At 46.8% G+C, this 14603-nt stretch overlaps 1 protein-coding gene across 1 annotated transcript in view; it reads right to left on the bottom strand.

The window, feature by feature from the left end:
• Nucleotides 1–14603, bottom strand: part of CHAC2 (ChaC glutathione specific gamma-glutamylcyclotransferase 2) — a 154601-nt gene that overhangs the window by 41362 nt on the left and 98636 nt on the right. Inside the window, exon 2 of the mRNA XM_069234075.1 lies at nucleotides 14553–14588. Within this exon, the coding sequence (XP_069090176.1) occupies nucleotides 14553–14588 (36 nt within the window). The remainder of the gene's footprint in view (nucleotides 1–14552; nucleotides 14589–14603) is intronic.

Here is a 14603-nt window from a genome sequence, read left to right as displayed (position 1 = left end):
ATGTTTCTCTTACATAAGTTCCAGAGTTCCTGACCCACATCCAGCACCTGATCAAGTTGATCAACTGATCTTCCATGGCCTCCAGGCACCTGTATGCTGAGCCCAGCCAGCTCTGGAATGCAGAGATGTCCTTGTGTATAGATTTTATTTCTGTGGTTGTGGTAGCGTGCTTTTTGTACATATGGTTTTGTCAATTATGATGGAAGTGAGCTCCCTCATTAGGAATTGCAAAGATACTTCAATTTGTTTTGTAGGGTTTAGATGCGGATTGATTCGTCTCTCCTTTACCTTGTACTACTTCAGTGAAGAGAAGCTGTCCTGGCAGGTTTGGTGGAGACAAGGGACAGAATTACTAATATAAGCTTGTGCACGAGGACAAAATTGTCAGTCAACTAAACTCTGAGTGTTCTTGTTATGGTTCCTTCCTGAGAATAGCGATCACTTTATGAGGACAATGTACTACAGGGCAATTATTAACACTGCCTTTTAATTCGTCAGGGTAGGCAAAAAGCCAGTGATCCACATAGTTCTGGAGCGAGCCACCAGGCTCTCATGCTACATGGTGGCACCATAAATGAAGTATGCGCCCAGAGATCCATTAGCCAAAATATGGTACTCGTCATTGGTTTTAAAGCACAGAGTAAAGGGCTTTGGGACCCCAGTCAGCTAGAGGACCAGGCACATGCAATTAAAACATTTGACAAATCAGTACCATGCATGAATGACGTATAAGATCCCAAATGATTGTACAGATTAGCAGACAGTGGAAGAAATCAGCAGCCAACAATAGTTAGGTGAACCAATTTTCAGTTATGTATTCAGTACTTAGAGGAGCTGCAGTTGTTAGCAACATGTAAACTCTCTTACACATGCAATAAGAACATGTTTTATATTGTAAATCGTCTGACAACGAAGAAAGAAAGTTTGCATAATGCAGACTAACTAAACACCAAAGGATGATGCTTTACATTTTTTTAATACTGCCAGACGTTCTTGCACTGATGTCTAGTTAAGGAAGGCCTTCTGAGTTTTGTTTTTCTATGTGAACATTTGCAATTTTATACTTAGGGCCAGATGTACGAAATTCCGAGTTTGCGAGTCGCAAACCCGGATGCAGGATGGTGTCCCTGACACCATCTGCGAATCGCAAGGGGGTCGCAAAGACCCACCTCATTAATATTAATGAGGTGGGTCGCAATTTGCGACCCCTTTGCGATTCGCAGCACTCACAGGGATGGTGGCCTGCTGGAGACAGCAGACCACCATGTCTGTGACTGCTTTTAAATAAAGCAGTTTTTTTTTGTATTGCAGCCGCTTTTCCTTAAAGGAAAATGAGTTGCAATACAAACGAAAAAATGAAACGTTTTTGTTTCATTTTTTCAGAGCAGGCAGTGATCCATAGGACCACTGCCTGCTCTGAAAAAATGTTTTCAGGGCCATTCACAAAGGGGAAGGGGTCCCATAGGGACCCCTTCCCTTTTGCGAATGGGTTACCACCAGTGTGACACTGGTGGTAACTGCGAATTGCTTTGCGACCACGTTCGCGGTCGCAAAGCAATTCTGCATTGCGATGCGAATTGCATATAGGAAGGGGCACACCCTTTCCTATTTGCGACTCACATTCCCATTTTGCCAAGTTACCGACTCGCAAAATGGGAATGAGCATCACAATGTGCTTTTTGCATGTCGCAAACAGCGAAATTCGCTGTTTGCGCCATGCAAAAAGTTTCCGACATCTGGCCCTTAGTGTGGGAAACTGGGGAGTAAGTAACCACCTTCAGTAATAATCAAAATCATTGTCAGGGTGAACCCTCAAAGTGTGTAAGTTAACCTGAGCTCAATCCTCTGGAAGCTATGTCACAGAGTAGGCAACCTTAACCTAGAGCAATGTTTAAAGTATGAAGTACTAAAACAGTAATAAAGTTTAAATATAGAGTAATACAAATCCAAAAACTAATTAGAAGGCTAGAGCAAAATTTAATGATCAGAATGAAATCAAAATGACGAAAATCTAATAAGGAGAACAGGTGATATGATTTTTGAAAGAATTAAATAGAAATAGGGCCAAGAAGCAAAAAGTGCCAATGATAGTCACGGTCGTGGAAGAACATAACTCGTGCAATTTGACGCTGACCGCACTGGAGCACAGGTCAAATACACTAACCAGGTTCATCCTAGTCAAAGATTTTACCTTTTGACTTAGGGCCTGATTTAGAGTTTGGCTGAGGGGTTACTCGGTCACAAATGTGGCAGATATTTTGTCCACTGTATTATGATCTCCACAGAATATAATGCGATCATAATAATGCAGATAGGATATCCGTCACGTTTGTGATGGAGTACACCCCCCCCCCTGCCAAACTGTAAATCTGGCCCTTAGTCTTTTAAGAAACAATCCACCAAAGGAGTACACTTCCACAGCCCCCCAGGATCACGGGGCAAGCACTTTGAGACTCACAGGGTGGTGGTCTGAGTCCCACAGGAGGGTCTAGTCCAGATCTAGTTCACTGTACAGCTAGCCAGTTAAACGAAAATGTCTCATGTAGCTTGTTGTGTCCCTACAACTTTAACAGGACTTCAGCTTCTTTGTCCCAGGTACAAGAGGGAGAGAAGATCCAGTCTTCTAGGTTCTCCTCAGATCTCAGCATGCAGGTTTAGTCCTCTTTTGATCTTACACATATCCAAGAGTGTTCTCAAGTGGGTGCCTGGAGATGCCGCATTTATCCATGGTACAAGCAATGACCCCTGGGCACACCATAACCAATTGGTGGGTAAGGGGAGGGGTTTGAAGATTCCCAGGACTGACAGAAGTCTTCTGAACACATTACACTTGGGCTCCTGCCCTTTGAAGCGTGTCTCAAGTGTGATATGTAAAATTCCAGTAGACCTGTAAAGTAGGTTTTGACACTCCAAAAATATTTGACACTGTGATGTCAACAAGAGGCCCAGTGTGACTGGTGCTGGTTTGGCTGGGACAACAAAAGAAAAGTGAAGGTGTGTGTGTTAATTACACTACTTACTACATTACTACTTGTCACAGGTTAGGCCTCTTTGACATTAATGAAGTTCTTGGGTCCAATACAGAGACCATCCTGTCAAGGGTACAATAGCATCTCCCTACACCCAAGGGCTTTCGTCTCTGTCCTGGGAGCACATTCACATCTCATTCACACCTATTCTGATGCTAATTACTGGTTGGTAGAAGTGGGAGAGCAAAATTGAAATTTAGCTTCCAAGGCATTCAGGCAGAGAAAGGGTAACTTTCAAAAAGCACCTTTTCCTCAATAGTTGTTTTTACAATTAAATTAGATTTTAAATAACTATTGAAAGGAGGGTTTGAGCAAGGTGCCATGCTGTGAGGTGACAAAAGTAAACAAACCAAATGATAGACGGAATGCGGAACAAATCAAACATTCACCCCCCAGTCATAGATCTGGGTTTAATCCATCAATTCATTTGCTCACCACGCCACTCCAGTTTGGACCCAGCCATATGCAAATCAGTCTTGACCCTGTTCCCCATGGGAACAGTCCAGCTCGAACTGCCAGGTCAGGTCCTCCCTGGTCCGGAAACAAGCATCCTAGGACTGATTTCAGGGTATTACCTCTCATAAGCCAGGAGAGCTTGAATCCAGTGGCATAGTGGGCCCGGGACCCATGTCTGGGCATACCTGGTGCACTTAAACCAAAAAAAGCAAAAAAAAATGAATGATGGACGGAATGAGGAACAAATCAACATTCACCCCCAGCACAGATCTGGGTTTATTGCATAAATTATTTTGCTCACCACTGCACCACAGTTTGTACCCAGCCATATGCAAATCCGTCTTGACCGGGTTTCCCATGTGAACAGTACAGCCCAAAGTGCCAGGCCAGGTCCTCCCTGGACCGGAAAAAAGCATGCTAGGACCGGTTTCGGGGTATTACCCTTCATCATCCAGGCTAGCTTGAATACAGTGGCATAGTGAGCCCAGGACCCACGTCTGGACATACCCAGCTCACTTAGGGGGACAACTGCAAACAAACCAAATGATGCTCCTTGCTAACCCACAAGCCCTCAGCCTCTCACAGCCACCATACTTTATGTCTGGGGCTGGCCTGGGTGTAACCGGAACGCAGAGAATCAGGCAGAGACCACTAGTATCAAAACAGGTGTTCTGCTACTGCAGTGGGCAGTGAGGATCGAGTTGGAGTGGTGATTGACTGGCGGCAAGATGGCAGCAGAAGGAGGCTGTGAAGTTTGCCGGTGCCACACTTGGCTGGGTTTGGGCCGATGTATCAGGATCGGCTGCGGTGCGCAGGAGGACTCTCCAGATGGGGTGTTCTCGTCCCTCCCTCTTTTTTTCCCTTTCAAGCATCCTCCAACAGCGCAGCAGCATCATCAGCCCTTTATACCAGGGATAGGACTCTGCTAACTACACAGAAGTGGGGGACATTGAAGGTGACAGACTGGGGCCACCCTGCGATACTTGTCGAGGATCTGGGGATGCCTCTGGAGAATTGAAGTAAGGAAAGATGTGGCTGCCATACCTGACCCTGCTCAGGGGTGGAGTTTGTGGGGGCTGTGTGGGGAGCTACACCCCCCAATAAATTAATTTTCGGATAAATAGTTGGGTATAGATGCTTTCAGTTGGGTATGGTGTGCTGTTTGCCAGATTTCACAGGGAACTTTTACATACATACAAAATATTGTGTTTTCCCTCATTTAGTACCCCTGCCAATCTACATTCCTCTCTCACCCCACTGCCCCTTAGGCCCCTCCCATGCACTCTGCTTGTTGCATAATATATTTAAATATTATATGCCAGCCTATTGTCAGAAAATCTGAAGCCCACACCCCCCCAATCTTACTGGTCAAGCAACGCCTTGGCCCTGCTCCTGCACTGAATGTGGTCCCCTTGTCTCTTCATTGTTCTTAGACATTGAGAGTGGACTGCGGAGACCTCCTGCTTTTGACTCTTGGGGGGGAGGGGGGTTCATATGGGGGTCCCCCCCATGAGATATTTCCTTTGCTGCACTGGGACAGGAGTCCCGTAGACTAATTAATGGCTTTGCTTGTGCAGTTACCTATGGCGTGCACCCTATTCCCTGTAGCTGTTTTGCTTGTGACTCTGGGATTGTGGACCACTCTACCTCTGGATAGTTAGGGCATTTGACAATCAATGGCCTTTCAGGTAGGGCCTAGGGAGACTTGCTGCTTGGGATTTGGTTACAATGCTGGCCTGGTACTCTCAGTTGACTAGGTCCTCCTCAAGATCAGCATTAAGGTAGTTCTGACTGACTGTAGTGCTTCTCGGGGCATGGCTGCTGCCATTCTTGGCTACTGATTTTGGCCTGCTCTACCCCCAACTGCCTGAGTCTATCATGGGTCGCACACAAAGGGCCTAAAGAAGAAGCCCTGATGAGCGCCCCCCCTGGAGGAACAAACAGGGTGCAGGAGGCAGGGATACCTCCCATCTTGACAGCAAGTTAGACAGGCTGCTGGCTGCAATTGATTCCATAGGGGAGCACCTCGAGGGTGAGATAGACTCTATTACGGTTGGCCTGTGCATCATCTGAGAGGACTCTAGGAAATTTTCAGAGAGAGTCACAACCTCGGACATGTCAGTGCACATGTCGGTGCCTGAGATCCAAAACATAGACGGTTGTCTCACGAAGCTGGCTGTGCATACTCAGTGGCTGGCTGGATAATCACGAACGGGGTGCATGCTGTAATAATATTAGGGTGGTGGGGCTTCAGGAGAGAGTAGAGAGTGACTTCTTGCAGGGTTTTCTGAAGGACTTGCTTCAGGAAGTGATGGGCCTTGAGGGCTTGTCTAAGTTTTATGTCCTTGATCAGGCACACAGAGTACCTGTTTGCCTGCCAAGACTGGGGGCCCCACCCTGCCTGGTGATGGCGCAAAAGAGACTTTCTCGTACATCAGGCCCACAATAAAGGTCCCTTTGTGGTGATAAACGCAAAAGTTACTCTTTATCCCGACTTCGTCCTCCACGCCCGCATAACAAAACGTGCGGTGCTACCGTGCAAAGTACATCGAGGGTGCCCCTCCCTACTGCCCAGTCAGGAGCTCTCAGAAGGGGCCTGACACCCGTGCACAGTTTACTGTGCTGAGGGGGCTCCCTGGAGCTCGGGCCCCGCACCACAGGGGTTGTAGGGGCCTCTGTCACACCAGTGATCCTCCAGGTACAAACGCAAGTGCTTTATTTATTTTCTGTAAAGATGAGACTCCAGGAGCTGAGACTGCTCTACTCCATGCTATTTCTGGCTCATCTGAGGATATAGGTGGAGTATAATGTTTTCACAGACCCAGATGCAGCACGGAATTGTTTAGAACTATATGACAAGGGGGTGGTGAGACAGGAACATTATTGACTACCAGCCACAGAGCTAGTGGTCTCGCAGACAGAGAGCGATCCGGCCACCACAGCAGCAGGCAGCACTGGAACAGACCAAGGCAGATGAGATGGCGTCGCCCCTAAGATCTAGTGAAAGTTCACCACAGCATGGGTGCCCTTCCAATAGGGGTTCTACCTCTATCTTGGAGGGTTCCACTTTGCTGGGAATGGAAGACACACTCAGCATTGCTGATGGCCTTATCTGATTGGGCGGTGGTGAAAATCTGAGGCGCATGCCTCAAATATGGTGTTGCAGTGTGGTGGCTGCAATTCCTTCTGTATATGGATTAATATTGATTATTTTTTTTCTCCATTTTTCACATGTTTGCTGTAACTTGTTTGAACAGGATGTATGCACATCACAGTCTGAGGAGGAAGCTGGGGAGGGGGTTTATTTTTGTTGCATGATTGTATATTGTTTTTACCTTTAGGAGGATGTGTGGGTCTACATTGTGTGTCAGGCGACTAAGGCTATGGCGGTACAGCTTGAATGGGGTGTGGTGGCCTACCGGTCTGCATGTGGGCTTGACTGGATGGCAGGCCAGATGAGATTGTTCACCTAGATTGTGTGGGACTTTTTCACTGCCTCAAAGTGTTATAATGTTCTGGCCTATTTGAAACGCAGGGGGGCACAGTTTGCGTTCCTACAGGAGACTCACCTGAGGGTCAGGCCACCCGCAAGCAATGGAGGGGGCAATTGTATAACATACTTATTCAGCTTTTGAGGATGTGCACCCTAGACACAGTCAGACATTAAACGGTAGGTGGTAGTTCTCAATGGTGTAGGAGGCTGGCCTGGTTTGTAGTGGGTACCAAAGGTATTTACACCTTATACCAGGTCCAGTTATCCCTTATTTATGAAACCTAGTCAGTGTCTAGAAGCCAGGCTCTCTAGGGGTAGTATGGATGACCAGCCAAGGCTTGACTAGGAGACATGCAAAGCTCATGCACTACCACTGTAGTAACACAGTACTCACACACAGGAAAGAAAATACCCAGTGTTACAAATGCCAAAAATATCAGAGACTATACTCCCTTGGGAGGTAAGTAACATACAAATTACATACACTAGATTGCAGAATAACAGTTAGAAAAAAGTGCAAATAGTGAAAAATCACAGTAGTTAGAAATGGGCCTGGGGGAACACAAAGCATATACTAAGAAAGTGGAATGTGAAAGTCGGTTTCCCACCTAGGCAAGTGCATTGTGTATAGGAGAGCTGGGAGTAATGGAACCCACCCCACAGCCCAGGAAAGCAGGAGTAAATCACAGTAACTTTCCTAGAACACACAAGAACACAAGAAAGAAGATTATGCAAGAACCAGTAGAAACTGCAAGACACCAATGATGGATTTCAGGACCTGAAGACCTGTGGAAGAAGTGGACCAAGCCCAAGAAGCACTGAAGAGTCCAGTGAGAACAGGAGCCCCTGCTAACCCGGTTGAAGGTGCAAAGAAGAAACACCAGTAAAGAACAACAGTCCGTACTGCACCCAAGAAGATGGCTGTGGGTTCCTGGTTGGTGCAGATGATGTCCCACGCCGGATGGATGATTGCAGTCTCGTTTGCATTGCTAGATTCTGCCAACAAGCCTTGGCACACACAAACCACGCGGCTAGCGGAAAATGGCGCTGCCCGGGACCAGGAGGGACCTGATGGACTCTACCCAGGAGGGGGAGCCAGAAGGGCCTCTTAGCAACTCAGAGAGCCAACAGAAGGTCAGGCATTGTGCAAAGGAGTCCCACAGCATGGAGACAAAGAAGGTGCAAAAGGAGGCCCACACAGCACTACAGAAAGGGATCCCACGTTGCTAGAGAACCACCCAGGAAGCTGTGTGTCGCAGGAAGGAGTGCTGGGGGCCGGAGCTGCAAGGTGCACGAAGAACTTCGTGGAAGGATACCAACAAGCCTTGGCAACTGCCAAACATCTGTGCACAGGGGTACTGTCTTGCATGGGGAGGCAAGCTCTTACCTCCAACAAAGTTGGACAGTAGGACGTTGGGACCACTTCCGTCCACCACCCGTGATGCTGGATCCACGCACTTCGTCAGAAAAGAGGACCTAAGCCATCGGTCGTCGCTGCAGGGGGATGCCTGCTGAAGGAGAGAAGTGACTCCTTCACTTCAAGAGAGATTCCTTTGTTCTTCTGGTGCAGGCTGAAGACAAGCAGTCCTCAGAAGATGCACAACCTGGAAACAGTTGCATTTGCTGGCAGGAGCTGAAGATACAATGTTGCAGAAGTTGTCTTTGCTTCTTTGTTGCAGTTTGCAGAGTTCCTGGAAACCATCAGCATTAGAGTACCGCCCTGAACCAGAGGGTGTGAGTTGCCACGAGGATCCCTCAGCAGGTGAAGTGTTTGGGGAAATGAGGTTGAAAAATCCATGGAAAGTTCCAGAAGAACTGGATACTAGGCTTGCGACTTCCAGAGCGGTGTGACACCAGGATCTCTTCTGCTTTCTGTCATCTGACGAAAGCTGTGAGCCTGGCGATCATCGAGAAGGGGGAAATGCATACCCAATGGCATGGAAGCTGATGATTAAGTCTGGACGCAAACAGGTCCACCTAACATGGGCCCCACCAATTCATAATCTGTTGAAATGGAGAGGGATCCTGAAAGAGCCAGGGTAATTTATCTCTTTCTGCATGAGTTTTGGCAATACATTTTCTATAATCATACTGCCACAAATGATCCACCATTGTAAGTAATTTCTCCTATTCACTAGTATCTGCTCCGTGCACTGTGATGTCTTCCCCTTACACCGAGGGAGCTCATCTGTAGGAAAGTACCCTCTTTTTGGCATGTTACCCCCAATTTCTGCCTGATGTCAGTATGCTTGACTGTGTTCACTGGGACCCTGCTAACCAGGACACCAGTGATTATGCTCTCTCTCTCCTCTGAATTTGGTTACTGCATACTGGTAACCCAGTATTTCACCCAAAATTGGCATACTGGTCCCCTCTTATAAGTCCCTAGTATATGGTACCTAGGTACCCAGGGCATAGGGATTCCGGGGATCCCTATGGGCTGCAGCATTTCTGTTGCGACACATAGGGCGCCCGTGCAAAGGCTTCTACAGGACTGCCATTGCAGCCTGTGTGAAAAGGTGCATGCACCCTTTCACTGCCATTTACACTGCACCAGGTCACTTATAAGTCATCCCTATTGGAAGCCTACCAGCTCTGAAGGCCGGGTGCAGAGTAAACTACCTATGTCCAGCTCCACAATGGTAACTCTGAATATGGCCATGTTTGGTATCAAACATGTAGGACTAATACCCCATGCTTTTGCAAGCATTGGTTTGAAGTGGTGCTCAGCGCTCCTCCTGAGGGTCCCTGGGTTTTGCTATCTTGGATTCCAAGTTGGTAGGGAACTCTGCGAGCATCTGAGTGGCTAGTGCTAGCAGGTGACATCAGAGCCCTTCCTTGATAGGTGCTTACCTGGTTAGGTGACCAATCCCCCTTTCAAGTCTATTTAGGGTCTCTCTTTTGGGTGGTTCTTCAGATTTGGATTGAAAGACTCCAGTAGGAATCTTCTGCATCCTCTACTTCACCTTCTCACCGAAGAAACTGCATCTAGACCCTCCAGGAGCTCTACAAGCTACAACAAAGAAGCTAAGATGATTTCTGCAATACTGTATCTTCAGCTCCTGCCAGCAACTGCAACTGTTTCCCAGTCGTGCATCCTCAGAAAACAGCCTGTCTTCAGCCTGCACCAGAAGAGCAAAGGAATCTCCCTTGGAGTGAAAGAGTCACTTCCCTGCTTCAGCAGGCACCTCTCTGCAACAACGACCAGCTGCGTGCGTCCCCTCTCCTGACGAGTTGCGTGGATCCTGCATCAGGCGTGGTGGACTGAAGTGGTCCTGGCGGTCCTGACATCCTACTGTCCAACTTTGGTGGAGGTAAGAGCTTGTCTTCCCATGCAAGACAGTACCCCCGTGCAGCGCTTGTTTTGCAGTTGCCAAGGCTTATTGGCATCCTTCCATGAAGTTCTTTGTGCACCGTGCAGCTCTGGCCCCCAGCACTCTATCCTGCGATGCACAGCTTCCTGAGTGGTTCTCCGGCAGCTTTGGATCCTTTGTTGTCGTGCTGCGTGGGCCTACTTTTGCCCTCCTTTGTCCCCGTGTTGTGGGACTCCGGTGCTGCCCATTGTCTGGTCTTCTTTAGGCTCTCCGAGTTGCTGAGAGCCCCTCTGATTCCCCCTCCTGGGTAGGGTCTACCAGGTCCTTCCTGGTCCCAGGCAACAACATTTTCCGCTAACCGCGAGCTCTGCGTGTGCCAACGCTTGTTGGCGGAATCCGGCGACGCAAACCAGACTGCAATCTTCCATCCGGCGTGGGACTTCATCTGCATCAACCAGGAACCCGCATCCGTCTTCTTGGATGCAGTACTGACTGTTCTTCACCGGTGGTTCCTCTTTTGCACCTTCATCCGGGTTAGCAGGGGCTCCTGTTCTCCATGGAGACCTCTGGGCTTCTTCGACTTGGTCCCATTCTTCCACAGGTCTTCAGGTCCAGGAATCCACTGTTGGTGTCTTGCAGACTCTTCTAGTTCTTGCAAAATCTTCTTTCTTGTGTTCTAGGAAAGTTACTGTGTTTTATTCCTGCTTTGCTGGGCTCTGGGTGGGTTCTATTGCTTACCTTTTGTGTTTTCTAATACTCCCAGCGCCCCTCTACATACTACACTTGCCTAAGTGGGAAACCAACATTTTCATTCCACTTTCTTAGTATATGGTTTGGGTTCCCCCAGGCCCATTTTGAACTATTGTGATTTTCACTAATTACACTGTTTTCTAACTAATGCATACTAGTGTATATCATTTGTGAATTACTTACCTCCTAAGGGAGTATAGTCTCTATGGTATTTTTGGCATTTGTGTTACCAGAATAAAGTACCTTTATGTTTTTAACACTGAGTATTCTCTTTCATGTGTGTGAGTACTGTGTGACTACAGTGGTTATTGCATGAGCTTTGCATGTCTCCTAGATAAGCCTTGACTTTTCAGCTACAGCTATCTCTAGAGAGCCTGGCTTCTAGACACTGCCTACATTTCACTAGTAAGGGATAACTGGACCTGGTATAAGGTGAAAGTACCTTAGGGACCCGCTACAAACGAGGCCAGCCTCCTACAGGCATTGTGTAAAAACATACAACTATGCGGATGACAAGCAACTGCTCTTTAATATTGAGGAAACAGTAGAATCCAGAGAGCTACTTCAGAGTATCATGCTACATGGATGAATCTTTCTCAGCTGAAGCTTAACTCAGGTAAAACTAAGACTGTGTCACCTCAAAAACAAACTGCAGAGGTGGATCCCCTGCTTTTGGCCGGCAGAAATGGTCTCTCCTCCGGTGCTCAAAAATGCTGTCAAAAACCATGGGCTATTTGTGGATAATTACTTATCCATGATGCCCTAAACTAGTGCAGTCATCTCAGCCTGGCTTTTCCAACTTCAGAAAATAAAGAAACTCCGGAAAAATATCCCAAAATAAGCCATTATTCAGATTACTGCACTAGTCATGTTCTGGGTTTATTATGCCAATTACCTCTTCCTTGGACTTCCACAGAAGTTGACCTAAAATTTGCAGATTGTCCAACCTCAGGCAGCCAGGCTAGAGCTAGTCATATTTGTTTCATCGAAAATCTGTTAATATACGCCCAAATGTAATCATATTTCATCTCATCAAAATCTCCTTGAGGTCCCAAGATTTAACAAGAAATAACCTGGTGGCACCAGATTTGCTGTGATGCCCCCAAAGCTATGAAATTCCTTTCTCCATGAGTTCAGAGCATCCACCTGCTATAGGAAATTGCCTTTTGGCCAATGAGTAGCAGATCTTAATGCAGAGCACTATGCATTGCTAGGTGGTCTATTTCTACACTGCCTTCCCCTTTCGTAGCTCCAACACAGCTTACAAAGAGTTGATCATCCACCCACAACTCTTGTGCGATCAACATAAAATGACAACACTCTTTTTGTGTCCAAACAGTGGAGTCTCTCCTCTTCCTTAGAAGTGTGAGGGGAGCAAAAAAGGTAGGCAAGGTAATGGTGGGCCTACATGAAAGGGTGTCATAACCTACAAAAGGAAGGAGGCATGGGTCCTCAGAACCAGCTTGTCTGGGTAAAAGAAGATTATACAGAGAGGGCCCCTGCAGTTTGCTGACTTTCCTGGCCCATGTTGGTGTTTTATACTCAGCAAGCAAAGTGGGCAGTTGAGTAACAGCTCAAAGGGAGCACATATGAAAAGGTAACGACCAGGATAAGATCCCACTGAGGCACATTGAATAACTTGGGAAGAAACATGCGTTGTAGTCCTTTCATGAAACTAGTCACAACGAGTGACTTGAACAAAGAAGGTTGGTCTGGCAACCACAAGAATGCCAAAATGGCAGACAGATAACCTTTAACAGTGCCCAGAGCAGATCCTGCTGGGTCAAAGAAGAATAAATAGCAGAATCTTGGATAAGGGTGCAGAAAATGGGTTAAACCTTCTAGATGCACACTTTACCAAAAATCAGTCACAACAGCATTCATTCACCATCTTGGTGTGGGGGTGCCTGACTGCCAGGATAATATTACTGACTTCGGGAAAAGGATCAAAAGCTGTCAACCGTCGCTGCTCACACGCCATGCATGAAGACGGAGGGTGCGCAATTTCAGGAGCATAACCCTCTCCTGCTGATGCGACAGAAGATCTTCCAGAAGGGGCAGCCTGATCGAAGAACAAATGCACGTGCTCAGAAGCTCAGGTTATCAAACTCTCCATGCCCAATTTGGCACCATAATAGAGACTTAAGCTTGGTCATACCTGATCTTCTTGAGAACTCTGGACAGGAGTGGTATTGGCAGAAAGGCATACAGGAAACTGGAGTTTCACTCAAGATGAAAAGCGTCTCCAAGCGAGAGCCGGGTTGAAAACTCCAGGGCACAAAACTGCCAACACTGTGCGTTCTTGGCAGTGGTAACCAGAGCTAACCAAGGTTCTACCCACTTTTGAAAAATACCTTGCACCACTGTCGGTGGAGACACCATGGGTGTGCCGCTAGGCATTAACAGCTGAGTGTGTCAATCCTGGTGTTCAGAGAGCCTGCCACATGTTGAGCCACCAGTGAAATATACCAATATTCCAGCCATGTCCAGAGGTGCAGGGCCTCTTGACAAAGGGTCCACAACTCCACCCGCCTTGTTTGTTGCAGTACCACAAGGCAGTGGCGATTTCCATGAACACCCGCAGAAGCCTTCCTTTGATTGAATGAAGAAAGGCTTTCAATGCCAACGGGAATGCCCAGATCTCCAACAGGTTGATGTGAAGCCTGACTCCGCTGGAGAGCAGAGTTCTCTGATATTCACCTCTCCCAGATGGTGGCCCCAGCCCAGGAGTGACGCATCTGTCACTACCGTCGGCTCTAGATGGGGAATTACAAGTTAAAAGTGATTTAACATATGTGATCATTATCAGATGCGCTACAAACCTCAATCTTCGTTAAATTTCAGCAGGGCAAACTTGCCAAAATTTAACAGGAGAAATATGTATGCTATTTACAGTACCATGCGGACTCTGGTCTGTGAAAATACACAAATCCGCATGTAAATCCTCACAAACTCCTAATATGGTTCTATTTACTACACCAGATAAATAATGTACCCCATGGTACTGTCATTTCTTAGGGAGCTGAAAAGCACCTACACTTGTAGCGTGGGCCTATGGGTGGAAGAGGGCATGTGAATGTTTAATTAAAGGATAAATGAATGGATACCTGACTGCAAGGAAGAATGAATAAGTGTACTGATAATGAGCTACTGAGTGCATGGAAGGAGAGATTAATTCACGCATAAATGGAAGCATCGTTATATTACCAATTGACTCATTCTGGTTTCTGCCACTGGCACCCACAACTGCATACAAAATCTCACCAAATGCATTGAAAAAAACTACTGGCTTGGTCAATGCTTGTGATAACATTGTAATAATAACCTTCAATGTAAGAGAATTCCAATGTGTGTTGTTTTTTATGGCCTACAATGCTCCATTAAAATGCAATAGATTATGTAACTATTCTTTAGAAAATATGAACGTGGTATCGATTAACATGGTTATATATATGTATACTTTAAACAGAAAGAGACAGTACTTAAAAAGTGCAAAAGTATAAACTTCACCTCCGGGTCTTCAACAAGTGTCACAACTCTTCCAGGCTAGGAAAAACAGAA

The sequence above is a fragment of the Pleurodeles waltl genome, chromosome 5 (assembly GCF_031143425.1).
Source record: "Pleurodeles waltl isolate 20211129_DDA chromosome 5, aPleWal1.hap1.20221129, whole genome shotgun sequence".
Lineage (NCBI taxonomy): Eukaryota > Metazoa > Chordata > Amphibia > Caudata > Salamandridae > Pleurodeles > Pleurodeles waltl.
The sequence above is the reverse complement of the archived record's forward strand: the minus strand, read 5'-3'. Positions and strand labels throughout refer to the sequence as shown.